The sequence below is a fragment of the Silurus aristotelis genome (genome assembly GCF_946808225.1).
Source record: "Silurus aristotelis genome assembly, chromosome: 7".
NCBI lineage: Eukaryota > Metazoa > Chordata > Actinopteri > Siluriformes > Siluridae > Silurus > Silurus aristotelis.
In genome coordinates, this window is record NC_139580.1 from 10271260 (window position 1) to 10291154 (window position 19895).

Below are 19895 nucleotides of genomic sequence, written 5' to 3' on the forward strand. Positions count from 1 at the left end.
CAGTTATCTTACTTTTGTAATTTTTTGTTCATTTTAAACTCCTTAGCTGTACTTACATTTACATTTAATCACTTGGCTAAAATAAAAAAAAATTAATAAAAGCTAGTTCTTCAATGTTCAAATGATGCTACTGTATGTGACTATAAAGCAGAATGTTACCCTAAAACTGACTGTAACTAAAAAAATGGCAGCAACCACAAATCTACTGGCACATAGACATATGATATTTCATATATTTTTCATATATATATCATATATTTCAGATTTGCATTATGAGTGTTCTAATGACAATCCAAAAATTATCATGACAATTTAATCAATACAATGTTCTTGAATATATGTTGATTAGTATATTTGTATATTCTTTTTGAATATGTGCTACATATAATATTTAGCCATTTTGCTAACAGAAAATAGAGAACAGGGAAAATAGCAAACTGATACACCAACCATGTCACCAAGAAGGCCACGAAAAACAAATGCTTATGCAAGTGTATTTTATAATCGACTGGGTGCTGTGCTAACCAACATGTGCAAATAGGCTTTTAATTTAGGTTGACCTTTTTTATTATTTCTATTTTTGAGATCTCTCCTGCTGAGATGCAAAGAGCTACTCTGTGCCACAAGTGATATTTCTACTGACATTTTTACTGAAGAAAAGCACACGTTATATAGGGAATCTGTGTCAGGTCTTTTATTTCTAGGACTTTGGGACTAACACCCCCTCAAAACTTATATTAAACATGACATTTTTTGACATAAGTAAGTGACAAAATGTTTGAAAATCTCAAAAATGTTCCTACTGTTAACATTACTACCCTCAAAAAAAATACAAAAATAAATAAGGCTTTAAATGATCCAGCATTTTTATTGGCAGCAACTGATAGCGAATTTCCACAACCTTTAAAGGAGATAACCATGTGACAAATCCCCCTTTGTGAATATGATCAAGTCTCCGTTTTACCTCAAGCTTTCTCAAGTATCATAAATATACATCCACATTTACACTCCTAAAAAGTGCTGGACCTCTACGCATTGCTGACCATATTCAGAGTTCAGGATTTAAGAAGTGAAGATTAACATTGACACAGGGAAAGTTCCTCATATTCAAAATTTGGGTTACAAAGGTACAGAAGCTAACATTCTGGGTGGCCCAATATGGTCATTTAAAAGTAGAGAGGGGTGAAAATTATAGACTGAAAAAGCAAGTTCTGTTTTATTTTTTTTCCGTTTTTTTTTTCTTTTGATGTTTAATGGATAATAATGGGTTCTTAAGTTTCAGAAAAAGGCATCTGGTTGATGATTGAGTAGTAATCCAAAGGCTAACACTGTTAGAGAGTTCAACATACAGCTTAGCAATAATAATAATATTCTTAAGAAACATTTGTTTATAATTTGTTCCTTATTGTTTGTCTCAGTACTTGACAATTCTGTTGATTTACAAGTACAACACAGTGAATGAATTAGTACTATTATATCTCTGTATTTACACTTCATTGTCAATTATTTTATTTGTTTGTTTTTTACCCAAAGTTTCCATAGATTTTACAACCCCAATTAAAAAAAAAGTTGGCACAATGTGTAAAATGTAAATAAAAAGAACGCATTGATTTGCAATGAATATTTCTCATAAACCCATATTTTATTTACAATAAACCAAATGTTTGGTCTGAGGAAATGTACCATTTTAAGGAGAAAATAAAGTCATTTTGAATTTGATGGCAGCAACACAACTCAAAAAAACTTTGGACAGAGCAACAAACGTCTGAAAAAGTAAGTGTTATTAAAATTAAACAGATGGAGAAACATATACTAATTAACTAATTAGGTTAAACAACAGGTCAGTAAGATGATTGTGTATAAATGGTGTATCTTGGATACACTTGGATGGTGGAGTCTCTTTCAGAATTAAATATGGGCAGAGCTTCACGATCTGTGAAAGACTGTGTCTACAAATTGTTAAACAATTTCACAGTAATGTTCCTCAACAAAAATTGCTAAATAATTGATTATCTGATCATTTCCAGTACATAATAACATCAAAACTTTCAAATAATCTGTAGTTATCTCTGTGCACAAGGGACAAGGGACACAACATCAATATTGTATGCCCATGATCTTAGAGCCCTCAGGCATCACTGTATTTAAACAGTCATGATTCTGTAATAGAAATCACTGCATGAGATTATTAACATCTCCAGAAATCATTGTCTGTGAACACAGTTTGCCATGTTATCCACAAATGCAGGTTAAATATCGATCATGTAAAGAAGGAGGCATGCATGAATAGGATTCAGATACCCTCCATCCTCTCTCTTAAAGCTCATTTAAAAAGTACTGAGGCAAAGTGAATTCTGTTGTGTGGTCAAATAAATCAACTTTTTTATTACTTTTTGGAAACCGTGGACACCACGTCCTCCAGACTAAAGAGGAGAGGGACCATCTGGCTTGTTATCATCACTCAGTTCAAAAAGTATATACAGCTTTTAGAGCAACGAATGCTTCCATCTCAAAAACACATTTTGCTAGAAAAGGCCTTGCATATTTGAGAAAAACAATGCTAACTGCATACTGAATCTATTACAGTAGCATGACTTGCTGCAGTCTAGACCTTTCACCATTTGAAAACCTTTGGTGCAGCATGAATTGAAAAATACAACAAAGGAAAGCCATAACGGTTTACCAGCTAGAATCCTGTTTCAGACACATATGGGACAAAAACTTTAGCAACTGGTCTCCCTAGTTCATAGATATACAGAAGACGTGTTGCTACACAGTGAAAAACATGGCCTTGTGCCAATTACTTTGAGACCTGTTGCAACCATCAAATTCAAAATGTTTTTCTTAAAAACAATTTTTGGAATTGGGGTTGTACTATGACATATCGGCTTTGGACTGAATACTTTGTCTAGCTTCAGGTCGATAGCTCAAATTGCCAAAAACAATACTTCTATTTAAGGCCTTGTGTGCAAATCTAAGTCTCTAGTTATGTCTGAAATTAACTGAACACTGATGTATGGTTTTTTTCTGTATTAACTTTTCACTATGTGCACATATCTTAACTCTGAATATGGCCGATATCATGCTGGTAGAGAAATCCACACGAAATATGAACCAAAGCTGAGTTTCCCCAAATGCATTATAGCTATAAGAACATTATAAATACTGCTTGTTTACCAGTGTTAATTCAATACACTGAAAATGTGCTTCAATTGATTGTATGTTACTGTGCTCCTGGACAGTTTGATATTTTCTCTCTAGTTTTACAGGATTTATTTGACACATCAGATTGTCAAATATGTCTGAGAAAGTAAACAAAGAAAAGAATAAACAAACAATAAACTATACAGAATTTGAGTGTGTAAACTCAAAGGTAAATAACATTGTAGAATTGTCCACTATTTGAATTATCCATTGTGCTTCCACAAGACTAAAGCAACAGATATCACAGATGTTTGGTTTATATTTGTTCTTCAGTCAGGCAAAGAGAAAGCGCTTACATTCCTGAACACACACACGCACACAAACATATAATACCTTGGAACGATCTAGAAACGCGTAGATCCAAAATGCCGGTTTAAACGTCGACAGGCCTTTTGTTTACCTCCACCCAAAGGCTTTGCAGTCCGGATATTGATCAGCGGCAGCCCAAGTCTTCGTCTTCAGTCAACTTGAACAAAATGATATTAAATCTCAGTTTACTCCACAGGCGCCTCTGAACACTTGAAGTGATGCATGAGGAGCTATTGAAAAGAAACAGGAGGCTTTGACTCTTTCCTCCACACATTTCAGCCTAGTTTAGAGCATTGCACATTAATTTGGTTATGAAACGCTGCAGGCACCACACTCATAAATGTCCCTAGAAAATGTAGGTCTTGGAGCTGAAATTACTCACAAACAATAAACTCTGATATTGACTCTGCATACTGATATGTACATATGTACATATGTACATATGTACATATGTACAAAGGATGATTTCTAATTAGATTCTACCATCAGGCATCACGTCCATAATAAATTGTCTTGCCAAATCCAACCATTCCACAGAAATACACAGATAGCACAATGAAACATGGAGGGGCTGTTGGAGGCAGTTTTTTCCCCCACAGTCTTGGTTACGAAAGAAAGAAATAACATTGCAGTTGGTCCTTTGGCCCAGGATTTGTGTCTGTCCCACACAACTTTACTGATCACAGCTCAGCAGAAGGATGAGCAGCAGACAGGTGAGTACTGGCAGACACACATGAGTGGAGACCTGTCCAGAGTTACGTTGTTTGTTAAAAGGAATGGTGGAGTCGCCCCAAAGTCTTTCCCTTTCGGTGTCCTAAAGAAAACACATATAACATATAAGGTAAATTAGCTACTTACTCAATATTTCTCTGTAGCTGAATATGTTTTTTAATATTTATAGCCCTCTTCTTTATTTACTAAGTTGAAACTGATTCTTAAAATCATTATTGTATTATTAACATAAGTATAATACATCTTAAAATAATACAACAAAAATAACATGACCTGTTGAAAAACAGATTAAGTGACTATAGAAAGATAATTTGATTTATTCTTGGTAAAAGATGATAATAATAATAACAACAACAACAACAACAACACTAATAATAATGATAATAATAATAATAATAATAATAATAATAATAATAATAATAATAATAATAATAATAATAATAATAATAATAATTGTGAATAGTAGAAGCTTTAGTAACTAGATTAAATGAAATACTTATGGCTTGACCCCGTACCCCAGCCCTTTTTGATGCATTATCATATGGACACCCAAAGAGATTTTAACACAGAAAGACAGATGGCTGTTGACCTGAGTAAGTAATGGTAATGGATATTTAAAAATACATAAGCATATGCAATGGACAGGCCTTCTATCTCCCAGTGTAGCCAGTCATCCCAGGATTTGATGTGGATCAACAAAGACCCTGACCAGAAGTGGTTACTGATAATGAATGTTTAAATGAACAGAACAGAAACATGAACATTAACAGAAAAACACAATGAAACTAAATCAAACTCAACAAATAATCAATGTTTGAATACATAAAATCTGGAAATGTTAAAACCTGCCATAAATTAACCCATGAGCAAAGTGCACTATTTGATAGAATGGCAAATCACTGATTATTTGGAACTCTTCTGTGGGTAATGGTGCAGGAGCTCTTGTAAAGATTGATGGCATCATGACTTCTGCTAAGTACCCGGATACTTTACCACAAACTGGGTTGCCTTTGTCAACAATATAATGACTCCAACATAGAATTGGTTGCAAATATTAGAATCTCGGTGTTTGAACACTACTGAGAAGTTTAAAAAAGAGTCTGTAACTATTTAGATACAGATTACAGACAGTGTCTCAGGCTGTTATTTTACCCAGTGGGGTGCCAGTAATTTTAAAAGCAATGTCAAGTTTATGTGACATTTAATGTGGCAAAACAAAAATGCAATACTTTTTTATATTAAAAAGAAAAGAAATCAACTATGTGCGTTTAAACTCACAATAAGAATTTTAAGAGTTAGATAGATAGGAGAGTGTAGATAAATACATTTAGTATATTATTAATATTATTATTAATAATACTATTTATTATTAACTATTAATAATTAACTCATTATTATGAGTAATTATTAATAGTAGCATATATGTAATTGAGACTTAAATTTTTCCTGCATAACTACTGGAGCCAATACTAACTTTGGCTCCTTTAAAATGTCTGCTGATACTAACATTAACTTTCAATAGTAAAACCGTGCCTTCCTCATGGAGATGTTCTACCTAATATACCTCAGCCTATTCCAATACCCCGGTATCTTATATATATATATATATATATATATATATATATATATATATATATATATATATATATATATATATATATATATATATATATATATATATAAAGCTGAAATACCACTGACTGACTGACTCACTCATCACGAAATCTCAAAAACCACTAAATGGATTGCAAAGAAATTTGGACCATACCTTCCTCTTGGGTCTTAGGTGCTCACTAAGAAAGGGTTTTGAAAAATTCGGCCTGGATCGTGGCTAACTCGCGAAAAACGCGATTTCTCACGCATTGTAAACTCTTCGAAATAACATTACAGATCCTAATGAAACTTAGTACATTGTTTCTCATTAGATGTTAGATGCACGATAAAAATTATTTTCAAAGTAGTTTGCCCTGTATCCGTACTACAAAGGGGTAGTACGTTATTTGTTGACGTTACGTTCTGATCTCTGATCATTCAGTCCTGCTCAGTGCTTACTGCTTATTGCCATATTGCTTAGCGTTCTGCCTTTCGTAGCGAAGCACGGGTACTTTCTGCTAGTCTACAATATAAGTATTTACATTAATTATTTAGGTCTCCCCCGAGCCATGAACATGGAAAGTCACTGGCAATGGCTAGAGTGTTACTGGGTTGTTTTACTGATGGTAACAAATATGTGGCACAGTAAGACACATAGTAATGATAATATTTAATATTTGAGAATTAAATAAATATTTCTCCAAAACGATATCTGAAACGTTGTCCATGAAGAACTTGGAACCAACTGCTATATTCCATGGTTTGCTATATTATTATTATAAGTCATTATTGTCCACTTCTAACTGAATAAAAACACCTAAATAGGAATTGTAATAGGTTGAGGTAGGCCGGAGGAAGGTAAAGCTATTAGGAATTAATATGTTCAGTAATAAATCAGTAAATATTATAATATCAGTTTTGCCAGAAAAATGCATAGCTCAGTAAATACCACTTATATTTCAGTTGATTCCTGCATCGCTAATTATCAAGCCCTAGCATTCTTGTAATAAGTAATTAACTAATTGTTCTTAGTGATTTATATAAATAACATAGATGTTAATATGTTCCATTAGAGCCGATTTTTAGTACTGTTAAGTACTAACCGGTATTAGTTAGTTGCCATAACTTTCACAATTGCAAAACAGAACAGCAAACTTTAATTTCACTACACAATTTCTGCTTTGTGTGAAATTTCCACAACTCCACAATACACAGTATCTCTGAATCTACAGAAATGAAAGGTGCTCTTTTGCTTTAGGGACGTGTTATGATGAGAGCATCAGTAAAGTGCCATCTTCTCTCCACTCCCTAACCTTCACCTGTGTGGAAATGGTTGGGCTCGCAATGTTCTCTTCTGTATCCATGGAGACATAGCCAGAAGAACTGTTTCGTGCATCTTTGTCCGTCACAGGGATTTGACGATCTGTTTGGCTCGGAGAAGGCGTCTGGTCGATCCCATTCCCAAACATCAGAAGAGCATTGTCTGTTCATAAAAACAACACACAAGAGGTCAAAGGTCATATATTTTTAGGTGTTAGAGCAATAAATACAGCCTGGTAGTGTCCCAAATCCCACTTTTGGCTCTATTTTTTTTTTTTTTTTTTACAAGGCGGATATTTGAATTCAGAGCTGTGAGAGAGGCAGCCGGACAGCCCGCCTCGAATAGGCAAGATGAGCACTCAGTATTCCTCAGAGGTCCCTGAGCTGCACCTGCCTCTCCACTTCCTCTCATTAACTCTCTCACAAGTGGCTCAGCTAAATGGCTCTCAGGATCCACAAACTCCTCCGCACACGTCCCTTATTTCAGAAAGGAGCAGGAGAGTTCGTTTGCATTAGACATCTCTGTTTGAACAGGCTCGCGGCATCAATAATAGAGATGAATCACGGTTTATAATGCAAAAGAAAAAAACAGGCTTGTCAGCTATGAGTATGTGCGAGAGTGACAGCGAGAAGAGGAAGAGAGGTGGGCATTAGGATGGGAAGTGCCTGCTGAGTTTGAGAGGAACTAAGAGGGGAAAAAAGCGTTCCTCAGACACTTCCCACAACGGATCCTGGCCATTTGCCTTGTTTTGGATCATGACAAGCTATTACAAAATGAGAAGAGAAACACAGAATAAGAGATAAAGAAAAAAAAAATAAGTGAGAAGCAGTGAGTGAGAAAGAGTGAAACATCCTCCAGTGATTCATATGTCTCATCATGATACATTGACATGTGCATGCATTTTCCCTATTTAAAATATTAATAGCAAACATTTACATGAATGAAAGCAATGGGAAAGAAATCCTTCCCACCTGAATGATGCATGAGGACACAAGGCATGCAAGACAGATGGTCTGACTTTGATTTAATGTGTTTGTTGTTTGGTAGAGCGTGCACATGTAAAGCGATTGGGTATCGCCATTAAAACAACAACTTTTTAATACTCTCAGTGGAAGGCCATATTCATTAATCATTATCCAATAATGCCCCATTTCAGAATGTGTTATTCCTGTAAGTAATATCTTGTTAACAGCAGTGTCACTGTTCATTCTAATACCAACTTAAAAATGGTGTATAAAGTAATTATAATGTTTACAATTTCATCTGGGAGTGCACTATTATGAGCAAACACTATTGTTATATTTATTTGTAAATTAAATTTGTCATAGACAGTAAAAAATAAAATAATGTAATCACTGCACATCCTTGAATTTAATGATCAGTTAAAAAGAAAAACAAAGAAAGAAAAGGTATTAAAAAAAGCATTAGAATGTATGTGTATAAATACCATTAATTATAAAATACTTAAATGATGAAAGATATATATATATATATATTAGAATATTTAAATAAATTATGTTCTGTATATTATCTGTTTAGCAAAAAGTTAGGGTTACGTAATGTATATTCAATGTGCATAACAAATATTGCTATGAACTACAATGCCTTTTCATGAGCAATTACAAAAAGCTGTGCATTTCCTTATGAATGCACTCCAACAAATTATAAATGAATGCAAGGGTAATTATACAGTGCATATGGCCTTCATAAAAAGCACTGCCGGTATGTTTAAGAGCATTATTAATTACCTGGAAGTGTACCTTTTAAATTATTATTGAGTTTTTATGAAGATGCGTGCAAGGAATCATTACTTACTTAAAGTTTGTAAAATTATTTATGAATATTGGCCAGTACTTTTTTTTTCCCTTCAAAAAAGTTGAAAGTAGACCTGTCCACCTGCAACTCATCCTGCCATAACAACAATTCTTGTTCGAGGTTGCACTAATTAGAAGCATTCATAAGTATTCTCTTCAGAGGTAATCGTTTCTGATCTGCGCACTTGTGCGTCAACGTACTTGTTATACAAAGGCAGCCGTCACATCTCTCAGCAATGCAACAGAAAGCGAAGAAGGGCAACAGTCCCTCCCACTATAGCAGCTCATTAAGCAAATTCTGCCTTACAGTGCCCACACTTGAGTTTTTTAATGCAGGCATTAACTCGAACCAAGGTTGTTCTGCCATGATTATAAATGCAATATGGTTGTTTGTGTAATGCGCTTATTTTTCGCATCGGTGCATTTCTGGGAAACAAGCGCATGCCCCGCCACCCCCCCCCCCACCCCCCCACCCCCGGCCACACACACACACACACACACACACACACACACACACACACACACACACACAAGTTATAGAAGCAATTAAAATGCTTTTCTGATGATATACAAATGATGATGAATATATAAAAAATAATCAAACTGATAATGTACAAGTCACTGGACAGTTAGAAGCTCACATCATTGATTACAGCAATATTTCAGATGAGGTCAATGGACACATGTGGCTGTGGGGTTGTAATATAGACATATCAGGCTTCAGTGAGTATAATAATCAGAAGAGTGCATGGGAGACTTACTGAGACAGATGTTGTTGGTGAAATTATCCAGAAACTCTGTGCATTGCTGTTTCTGATTGCCACTCGCTGAGCATGTACACCACGGCGCCACGTTGGATGTGGTGTTGTCCGCATAATTAGGAGTGATGGGACTGCCTGTGCACAAGACACAGTTTATTTTTTTTGCTTTTAAGTACAAACAGTCACTTGTGAGATCATTAAATCAAACTGATCGAGTTTGACCACAATACCAGAAACACTCTTAATCTGAAGCATCAGACACTGCTGCCGAAAAACTTGTGTCTGTTTACAGTGCTGGAGTCTTTTGTTGCTTTCCTCATTCTGATCATTTGTCTTTTTATTAAAGTGTAAACAGCAAGAAAAAAAATTGGATATTCATTCATACATCTGTTCATTTATCTTCAGTTATCGATTTATCCTGGTCAGTGTTGAGGGGGACCTGGATCCGAGGAAAACTGGAGGCGAGTTGAGAACACATGCTGGATGGGATGCCAGTTACCCATCACAGGATTTGCACAGAGGGGAAATTTTGTATAGCCAACCTCAAACCCGCAAGTATTTAAGTGGTGGGAGGAAACCAGACAACCATGAGAAAACATAGTAAGAACATTTCCAAAGGCAGCATTTCAAGCACAGATCGAACCACAGACCCTGGAACCTTTTAGGCAGCAATACTACAAAACTCTAATTAAAAATTACTACAAAACTAATTCTCATTATTTCACTGATATCAATTTTGTCCAATCTTGTGTGGTTAGGAAGTTTTTGACTGTTCCATTAGGTTCACCTGACTCCTGGCTTCACTTGGAAAACTTTCACACTACTATATACTTTTGAGACTTCTTTGCATTGTAAAACCTTCTACAATGTTTCTACACACTCTAAAATCGTTCCTTATTCATTATGTTTCGCAGCGTTTACTGCAAGATACAAGTGCTTTAACATGACTCTCTAGAGAAGTGCTGCTCTTGAGTGGTGAAGCTTGTGCCTGTTTTTTAATACTTATTGTTCAATTGTTACCACAGTTTCCTCGTTTTGCTTGCATTTTTACGCTCTACGTTAATGGAGACTGTATATAAAACATGTAGCAACATTAATCATTTAATAGCCTTTCAGAGATTCACCCTGAACAAACAACAAAAAAACAGCTCCAGGATATGATGTGTCAGTATTCACTAAATAGAAGTATAGTAGTAGTATTATAGTAAAATAGTAGTATTTATAGCATTGACCAGCTGCTTTGGTATCTGCTTTGGTATCTTATTTTATTTCTCACTTGGATATAATTTCTATAAAGTTCTCTCTTGTCATCAGGTTTCTTTCTCCAAAGTTTTGTTAAGTCTTTATTCACAGAAGCTACAAGATCTGAAGTCTGCAAGGACGTTAATCTCTCACCTATCAAAATCAATCTCTAAGCTGTCACACTAACCTTCATTAATGTATTTACACAATTTTATGCCTTTTTACTATTGCTTCTTTTTTTGCATTTGCATTTGCATTCCATCCCTTCATTCTCTCCCACCTTGAATATTATTACCTTTACTGTCAAGTACAACAAGATATAGAACAAGTCCAATTTAGGATTAGTGTCAGCTTCAAGTTTTAAAGAAAATGTGAGTAACCAACCAGATGAAAAATCAAGATTGAGCACAAAGACTTGCAGGATGAGTGTAGACTTTGTGGCTTTGCTGCTTGCATTTGCATAATATTCACACAAAACACACTGGTTGTGCTTATAAAGTTCCATAACATAGAGAGGTGAGAAGCTGAACTCCAAAATTGTGTTGAATGCGTCATAAAAGGTTAAAAGTGTCGCTTTGCTCAAACTGCAGGTAGACTAATTAAACCATCCAAGTGTGAGCGTGTGTGTGTATGTGTGTGAGTGCATCAGGGTGTGTGTGTGTGTGTGTGTGTGTGTGTGTATGTGTGTGTGTGAGTGAAATTGTTGTGGTTGGTCAATGAGGCGCTGCTGGCAACACTTTTGAAATACATTAAGACTGTCTAGGTTTGTGTTTTAGAAGCTGTTAAAAAAAAATGCTTGTTTCCAGAGGTGATAGAAAACGGGGTGCATTTCAAGCCAATTGCCATCAAAGGCGTTTCAGAGAGCAATAACAACTCCTGCACTTCACAGACTGGATTTGGACAGTTTCATATCCAATCCTCTAATATAATATTCTGTGTCCATCCCTCTCATATCTGCACACACCAAAGTGTCTGTACCTATTATTTGTCTTTTGTTATTCATAAAGATTTTTCTGTTTTTGTTTCACAACAACCCATCTCTCTCTCTCTCTCTCTCTCTCTCTCTCTCTCTCTCTCTCTCACACACACTTTCAATCCACTTCCTTTCATCTTTTTGTACTTACCTATTAGGCCGGTGTAGGCTACAAGACAGGCAGCATAGTTGCCATGTTTGCAGCCGCTGGAAGACTGCTCATCTGGCCGGCAGTCATACTGAAACTGAGCCAAACGGGACCTGGAGAACAACCATAGAGCACATGATCTCTGTTAATAGGGGCTGAACACACATACACACAGGAGAGAGAATAAAAGTGACAGGCATCATGCTGGCCGATGCAGAGCAACACTCTCAGCACGATTATTACTACTGACATGGAGGAATAGTCGACTCTTAAACAGCATCACTATGTCTCCCTAGACATATTTCTGATCTTCGATTCAATTCAGTTTGATTTGTAGAGCACATTTAACAATATTTTCCTTTCACTTTTCCTGTTGGGGATCACATTGGAAACAAGCTGAGAAGGGCTGATCAGACTTCTTTATCCCAAGCTTAGCCTATAGTCAGTTTCTAAAATCTAAAATCACACAGCATACAGTACCATCAAATGCCTGAGTTGCATTGTATCTTATTCCCCACCCTTCATCTTACATGTGCTGAGAAATATGGCTCTATTTTCAGTTTCTGTGATGGGCTGATTACCAGATATGCTAGTTTAGATAGGATAGACAGGATCTTTTCCGGTATGAACTTTACATGGCATGGTCATTGGGATCACCTTTTGTCTGACCTCAGTCCTCCAGGTCTGTTCACGAAGCGTGTCTATATTGAAAGCGTTATTTTCCAGTGACATAGCCCTGCATTTTTCCAAACTGCACAAACCACTTTACCACAACAAGGTTATAAACTACAGCATGTCAGATAGAAATCATCACTAAAATGCTTTAATCAAAATCCAATAACAAAAGAATAAAGCAGTACAGAAATATCTGCTGAGGTCTCTGTCCTCATGCAACTCTTTCTTTACTTCTAGGTATTTTTCAAAAAGTTAATTTTCTTGGTGTTATTTATTATATCATATTCTACGGCTGAGACTCTGCAACTCGCTGGTCAATTTGTAAAAAAAATTAATAAAATAAAATTAATTAAAAAGAATGTGTTGGTTCAATTAACTAAAAATAATTTTGGGTTTTGCTGTAATAAAAATAAATTAATAAATAATACTAAAATATATGTAAAATATCTGTATAAATTCTTAAAAAAATTTGACAATGTGATTTTCTTTGTGTCTCATAGGTGAAGTGTACCTATGATGAAAATGACAGGCCTCTCTCATCTTTTTAAGTGGAAGAACTTGCACAATTGATGGCTGACTAAATACTTTTTTGCCCCACTGTGTGTGTATATATATATATATATATAGGTACACTTCACCTATGAGAGACAAAATGAGAAAAAAAATCCAGAAAATCACATTGTCAATATATATATATATATATATATATATATATATATATATATATATATATATATATATATATATATATATATATATATATATATAATATATATATATATATATATTATATACAATATATATATATTTTTTTTTTTATATATATATATATATTTTTTTTTTTTTTTTATGTAATAATTCATAATTTATGAGGGCAGGTGTCAAAATCTTAACTACACAATTAAACAATCCCCAAATACCATCATTTATCCCCACTAGCCATTTTGGACTTATCATTATTATAATTTTTATAATCATGTAATCCGGTCACAATATTCACTTGGGTGCCAGGCCCTGCTGTTCTTAATAACAATGGACTTCAATGAAATAGGATGGAAATTAAAAACAGATTAACAAAATAGTTTAACAATTTTTTTTTTTTTTGTTCCTCATTTATGTATTATTTAAATAAGTAAATGTATTTCTATAAATTACCATAAGAAAAACCTTTGCTTTCTGGTCACATGCCTGCTAAAAGCTCTCAAGAAACTATAGTTTTAATCCAGTACAATGTTTTAATAATGTATATCACTAAGCAATGTACAATAAATGACTGTCTCAAACAAACTTCAAACCTGAACTTTTGAACTTTCCAAGAGATTTATTTGTTCCCTGCCAGCAGTTTTAGCTTATTTAACCAAGTTCATTCTTAAGATGAGAAGCTTGAAGGAAAAAAGTCACAGTCTACTGCTTTCTGTAGAGTCCTATTGAGAATTTAAGGCCCTACCTGACTATTCAGCAGAGTTCAAGTGCATTGACTCATTTTTTTCCCCCACCTACACAACACTTGACTCACATGTACTGACCTGCAGATGTAGTCGGCTCTGCAGCTCCTCATCTGCGTCAGGCAGCTGGGTTTTTCTGGCATCTCATATGAGCAGCCAGGCACGATGGTCTGGCGTCGTCTCTCTGAGCACGCCATATCGCTGCAGGGACAGAAGAGTAGCTCGTGCGTGTATTCCGGGGGCACACGGTCAAAAAATCGGCGCAGGGCCTTGTTGCAGCGGGATCGATTGCATAGGCCCGATTTGCCTGAAGGTTTGATACACGCTGACACATATTCAGTGCGCAGCCTCTGGCACAGGTCATCCACGTTGCAGGCTTTGGCCGCATCCAAGCACCGGTTTGCCGTTGAAAGGCCCAGATCGGAGTCTGCAAAAGGGAGCAGTGGGGGCAGTAATGAACATCAAGTGGTGATCAGAGGTGAGATTAAATTACTCATAACCTTTGCTCCTGACATTATTCTTTGTTGACACAAAACTACGGCACTCAGTTTCAGGGTTTCGCTACGTTCTTGGGTGAGAACAAAGTAAAATGGAAGAAGTTTGCCACATCTCAATCGAAAACTGGAAAGAAGTTAAGGTCAGTAAAACAGAAGGGAAATTAAAATAATAATAAAAAAATCAATCATCAGCTCTTGTGTCTGCCTGCCTTGCTCTTTCATTAAATACTCTTTCAAAATTAGAGTTTGTGGTTTGGGGGAAAAAATGCAGACAGACCCTATCTGCATCATTGAAAGAGAGCAGCTTTGTTGGTATTTGCAGAGCTGTGGAGAAACATGTCTGTGAAGCAGAGTCAACAAATACGTTTCGTGGTGGAGTTGAATGAAAACATGGATTAAATTGGGAGATAATGCAGAAAATATTATTTATAAATAAACAAATAAATCAATAAATATATACATACATACAAACACATATACATAAACAAACAAACAAATAAATAAATACATATTCAAATACATATTTAAGGTGGCCGGCTGTTTCCTTGCTCAGCAGTGGCCCGTGTTACATTTTGCATTTAAATGAAATGGTAAAAGATAGCTAAACACAAGCTGAGCTAAAAAAAAGAAAAAGAAAAAAAAGACACATTTATGATTGCACATACTGTATTATCTGTGTTTGTGGCAGCTCGAAGATACAGAAAGACATCAGAGGCACATGAATTTATTTACAGAATTAAGCCAAAAAATGTTTCACTGTTACTTGAATGTGTAAAACAATATTTACTGTCAATCCCTGTTCTAGCTTTTAGACATGTCAGACACATAAATAGCCCAACCTGTACCAGCAGCTCAGCACAACTGAGACTTCAAGGACTCTAGCTTACAGGCAACAGTGGGAGATCAAAAAGCTATTAGTCCTCGTCATTAACACATTAATGTCTAAAAAATGGATTCACACAAACACATAAAATTAACACCAATGTAAACCATCACAGAAATTCTAATGGTATAACTTAAAAATGAAATTTGAAGTGCACTATTAAATCATTAAATCACTAAACTAAAAACCACCACAAAAACCTATTAGAAACTAAATGCCTAATGTCATTCTAATGGTCTCTATTAGTGTTCATTACATACCAACATGTGATCTACAAGTTGCCAAGGGTGTTCTGTTGATCCTTATTCACCAAACATCACAAATCACAAATAGAAGGCAACAATTACAGTTTTCATTAACATTAAAATCTTTTACCTCGGTTGCTATTGTTTATTTGGGGGATTCTTTGCAGCAGGGCTGACTAAAAGGGCCTGATCTACAGAACAGGTACATTGCATGTCATTTACAAAGCATAAATGTGCAAATTATTTCACATGCAAAATATGAGCAGAATATAATATTCAAATAGAGTTTGCATATGATTATTGTCTCCTTACAGGACCCTATAACTAAAACATGCCCTGACACATATTGCAAAAATAAGATGTATTCTCCTTAAGCACAGTTTGCAGGGTTATTTATTAAAGGTGTCTTAAATGCCTATTAATAGTAATAGAAATAAAAGACTAGATTGGATTTTCAAACTTTTCAAAACAATCTTTTCAAACAAAGAAAAGATCGTTTGGAACCACCAGGACTCTTCTTAAAGTTGGCCACCCGACCAAACTGAGCAATCGTGGAGGAAGAGCCTTAGTCAGGGAGGTGACCAATGGTCACTCTGAAAGAGCTCCAGCGTTGCTCTGTGTAGAGAGGTAAACCTTCCAGAAGAACAATCATTTCTGCAGCACTCCACCAATCAGACTTGTATGGTAGAGTGGCCAGACAGTAGCCACTCCTCAGTAAAAGGCACATTAAAGCCCACTGGGAGTTTGCCAGAAGGCACCTAAAGGACTCTCAGACAATCGAGAAACAAAGATTGAACTTTTTGGGTGAGCATCATCTCCAAAGGACACCAATACCATCCCTAAAGTGTAGCATGGTGGTGGCAGCATCATTCTTTGGGGATGTTTTTTAGTGGCAGAAACTGGAAGACTGGTCAGGATTGAGGGAAAGATGACTGCAGCAATGTACAGAGACATCCATGATGAAAACCTGTTCCAGAGTACTCTCCACCTCAGACTGGGGAGACATATCATCTTCCAACAAGACAAGAACCATAAGAAAAGAAAACAAATAAGTGGCTATGGGACGACTCTGTGAATGTTCTTGAGTGGCCCAGCCAGAGCCCAAACTTGAACCCGATTGAAAATCTCTGGAGAGATGTGAAAATACTCTTCCCATCCAACCTGATGAAGATTGAGAGGTTCTGCAAAGAAGAATGGGAGAAACTGCCAAAAATATAGTTGTGCCAAGCTTGTAGCATCATCCTCAAAAAGACTTGAAGCTGTAATTGATGCCAAAGGTGCTTCAACAAAGTATTGAGCTAGGGCAAAAGTTATTTATTTTATTTTATTAAATTTTTTAAATAAATTAGCAAAAGTTTTAAACAAACATTTTCATGTCATTATGGGTTATTGTTTGTAGAATTTGGAGGAAAATAATTAATTTAATCTATTTTGGAATAAGGCTGTAAGATAACAAAATGTGGAAATTTTCTGAATGTGAAAACTGTGAGAACTGTTGTGAAAACTTTTCTCACAGTTGTGAAACTTTCTGAATGCACTGTACAGTATATAAATTTAAATACTTTGTTGTTTCTATGGTAACAGCTCAATCAGAAGAACTAACGTGGCATATGCTTCATCTAATTTAAGTCTAGCAATAAACAAGAACATGAAACATTAAAAAAGTAATTTAAATAAAATATTTTACAGAAAGATTAATAAAATGTTTACAGTAGGGGAGAGTTTATGTTTAACATTTTGTCGGAATATTTTCCATTGTGGGAAATGATAAAAAAAAATTTTTCTATTATTAACTTTGGAGGATGTTTAAGGAAAGAGCTGTGATATATGAAATCACATAAGTGATAATGCATGGTAACAGGAAGAAACTTGTTCACAGATGTTACACAACAATACTATAACTACAAATGGATAATTAATTTATCTTTACTTTAACAATACAAAACACTATTAAAGAGGTAGCAGTAACTTCACCATCAACAGTAAATTTGATCACCCTTTTGTTGATTATTTACCTATAACTGCACACCTCAAAGTGCTTTATTTATTGCATATCACTTATTTTTAAACTTGAACATAATTTTAAAAATGACTGTTCAAATAATACTACCTTTTGCAAATGTAATACCTGCCCTTCATTGGTATTTTCACATGCATTCGCCAGTCCCAAAGTGACTTTTAGGCTATAGGAATTTGCACAGCTGGTGCTCAATTATTCTATTACATATACCCACTTTGTATTTGGCATTTTACAGTAGTAACATTGCACATTCACTACAGAAAAAAACACTAAACAGATAAAATGTGCAGTTTTAGTCACATGTGTAATGCAAGCTTATAAATAGGGCCTTACTGAATCAGCCAATTAAGTTAGTACTTTTTAAATATATGTAAATCATTAGGAAATCAAAGCCTCTGAGTTTTTATGGGCTTAAAGCAATGTCATAGTATTTCTAAATTTATCCCATGCAATAATTAGTAATTTGTCAAATTCGCTGAAATCAAAGTTTTTACCACTGTATTAACGCATTAATAAATCATGAATTTATAAAAAGAACTACTGTATACACCATACTTACAAATGTGTCAATTGTTTATTTTAACAACCAACCAAACAATCCAAACAAATCATCAACAGAATCAATCAATATTTAACAATAGTAAAATTATTCCCACAGGAACCAAAATGAACACCTTAATGCCTTAGTGAACATGATTGTGCTTGTTATCTTGCAAAATGCAAAAGCAGACCTGAATAGTAAGTACCAAAATATATACTTTATTTTAGACCTGAAAATCAGACTTCAACAAGTTATCAACATTCGTAAACATGCTGTAAATTATTTTTTGCTAATTTATGTGGAGTTATGTGTTGCATAAACATGTTTGTGCAGATGTATTTAAACAAAAGATAATTACATTGACACACATTTGGCAGACACCCATATGCAGAGCAAATTTATACAGCTGAGAAAGTTGAAAACTTGAGAGTTAAGGACCTTGCTCTAGGGCCCAGTATTGGCAGCGTGGTATAGCTGAGATTTGAACTAATGACTCTCTGATCAGAAGTTCCAAATCATAGCATCACCATCAATGTCAATTGAAATCTAACATGGTTAGCTGATAATAAAATGTATGGATTGTGGATGCTATTTTATGTTATAAATACTGTTACTAAACCTTATTGCAAAAGCCCCCTTTTCCAATAAAACTAGACTTTATTTGTGCAAAAATATTTTCCCTGCTGTCCACTAGATCAGCCATTCAAAACACCAAATGCTTATTAGACATGTAGAAAATGAGTCTAAAAAATCTCATTTGCCTTTATATTCTATAAAGAAAAATCAATGAACAATGCAGTGTCATACTCAGTGAACTGCATGCTTAGAACTTATGCACAATAATTCATTAGTTCTTAAAATATTTTCAGTTTGCTTGCAGATCAATTGAGCTGTTAAGTAGGATTGTAAAACAAGATTACATTTCTCAGTGGGTACTTGTAGGCGCATTTCATCACCCTAGATCTTGGCTCTCAGCAACTTGGCTAATTAATAACAATAATTGAGGTCTTGTCAGCTCTTATAAGAGCATCAGAGACATTAATTAGAGGTGATTTAAATCTAGACAGGCTTTGCTGTTATTCCTGTATTTGTGAAGGGCTTATGAGTTATATATGGTGAATTTACTATATGTAAAAAAAATAAAAAAACAGAAGTATAAAGCATCAATGATACATAATATATGAATCAAATAAATAAGCAACTAAAATGCAGAAATGAATACAAAATATTCCATGAAACAAGGAAATGTGTTACTGTAAGCATTGTCAGACCCCACTTCTAATTCGCCACAACTCCAATTCCCAGTAGTCACCACAGCCTTGAAACATGGCCTCCACAGACTTAAAATCCCAGAACACACTCACTCACACATTTAGCCAGTAGCTGAAAGTGACCTCAAGCACAAACACACCGGCAATCAAATTAAGAGACTTTTATTACAAATTTGCAAACTAAATGCTTTCTATGAATTTGTTAGTTGATGTTTACCAAG

At 35.0% G+C, this 19895-nt stretch overlaps 1 protein-coding gene across 4 annotated transcripts in view; it reads right to left on the bottom strand.

Moving 5' to 3' along the window:
- Window positions 1-848: 848 nt before the first annotated feature.
- The window catches only part of gfra4b (GDNF family receptor alpha 4b), a 68166-nt gene continuing 49119 nt past the window's right edge, over window positions 849-19895 (bottom strand). The window contains exons 4-9 of one of the 4 annotated variants that reach the window (XR_014534450.1): window positions 14299-14644; window positions 12101-12210; window positions 9735-9869; window positions 7158-7321; window positions 2206-4327; window positions 849-2151 (exon numbers count right to left, since the gene is read on the bottom strand). Coding sequence is in view for 1 of the 4 variants with exons in the window: in XM_083547130.1 (XP_083403256.1) it covers window positions 4187-4327; window positions 7158-7321; window positions 9735-9869; window positions 12101-12210; window positions 14299-14644 (896 nt within the window). In the remaining 3 variants the exon portion in view is untranslated. Of the gene's footprint in view, window positions 4328-7157; window positions 7322-9734; window positions 9870-12100; window positions 12211-14298; window positions 14645-19895 lie in introns of all 4 variants that reach the window. The other 3 variants (XR_014534451.1, XR_014534452.1, XM_083547130.1) reach the window with 3 other exon arrangements.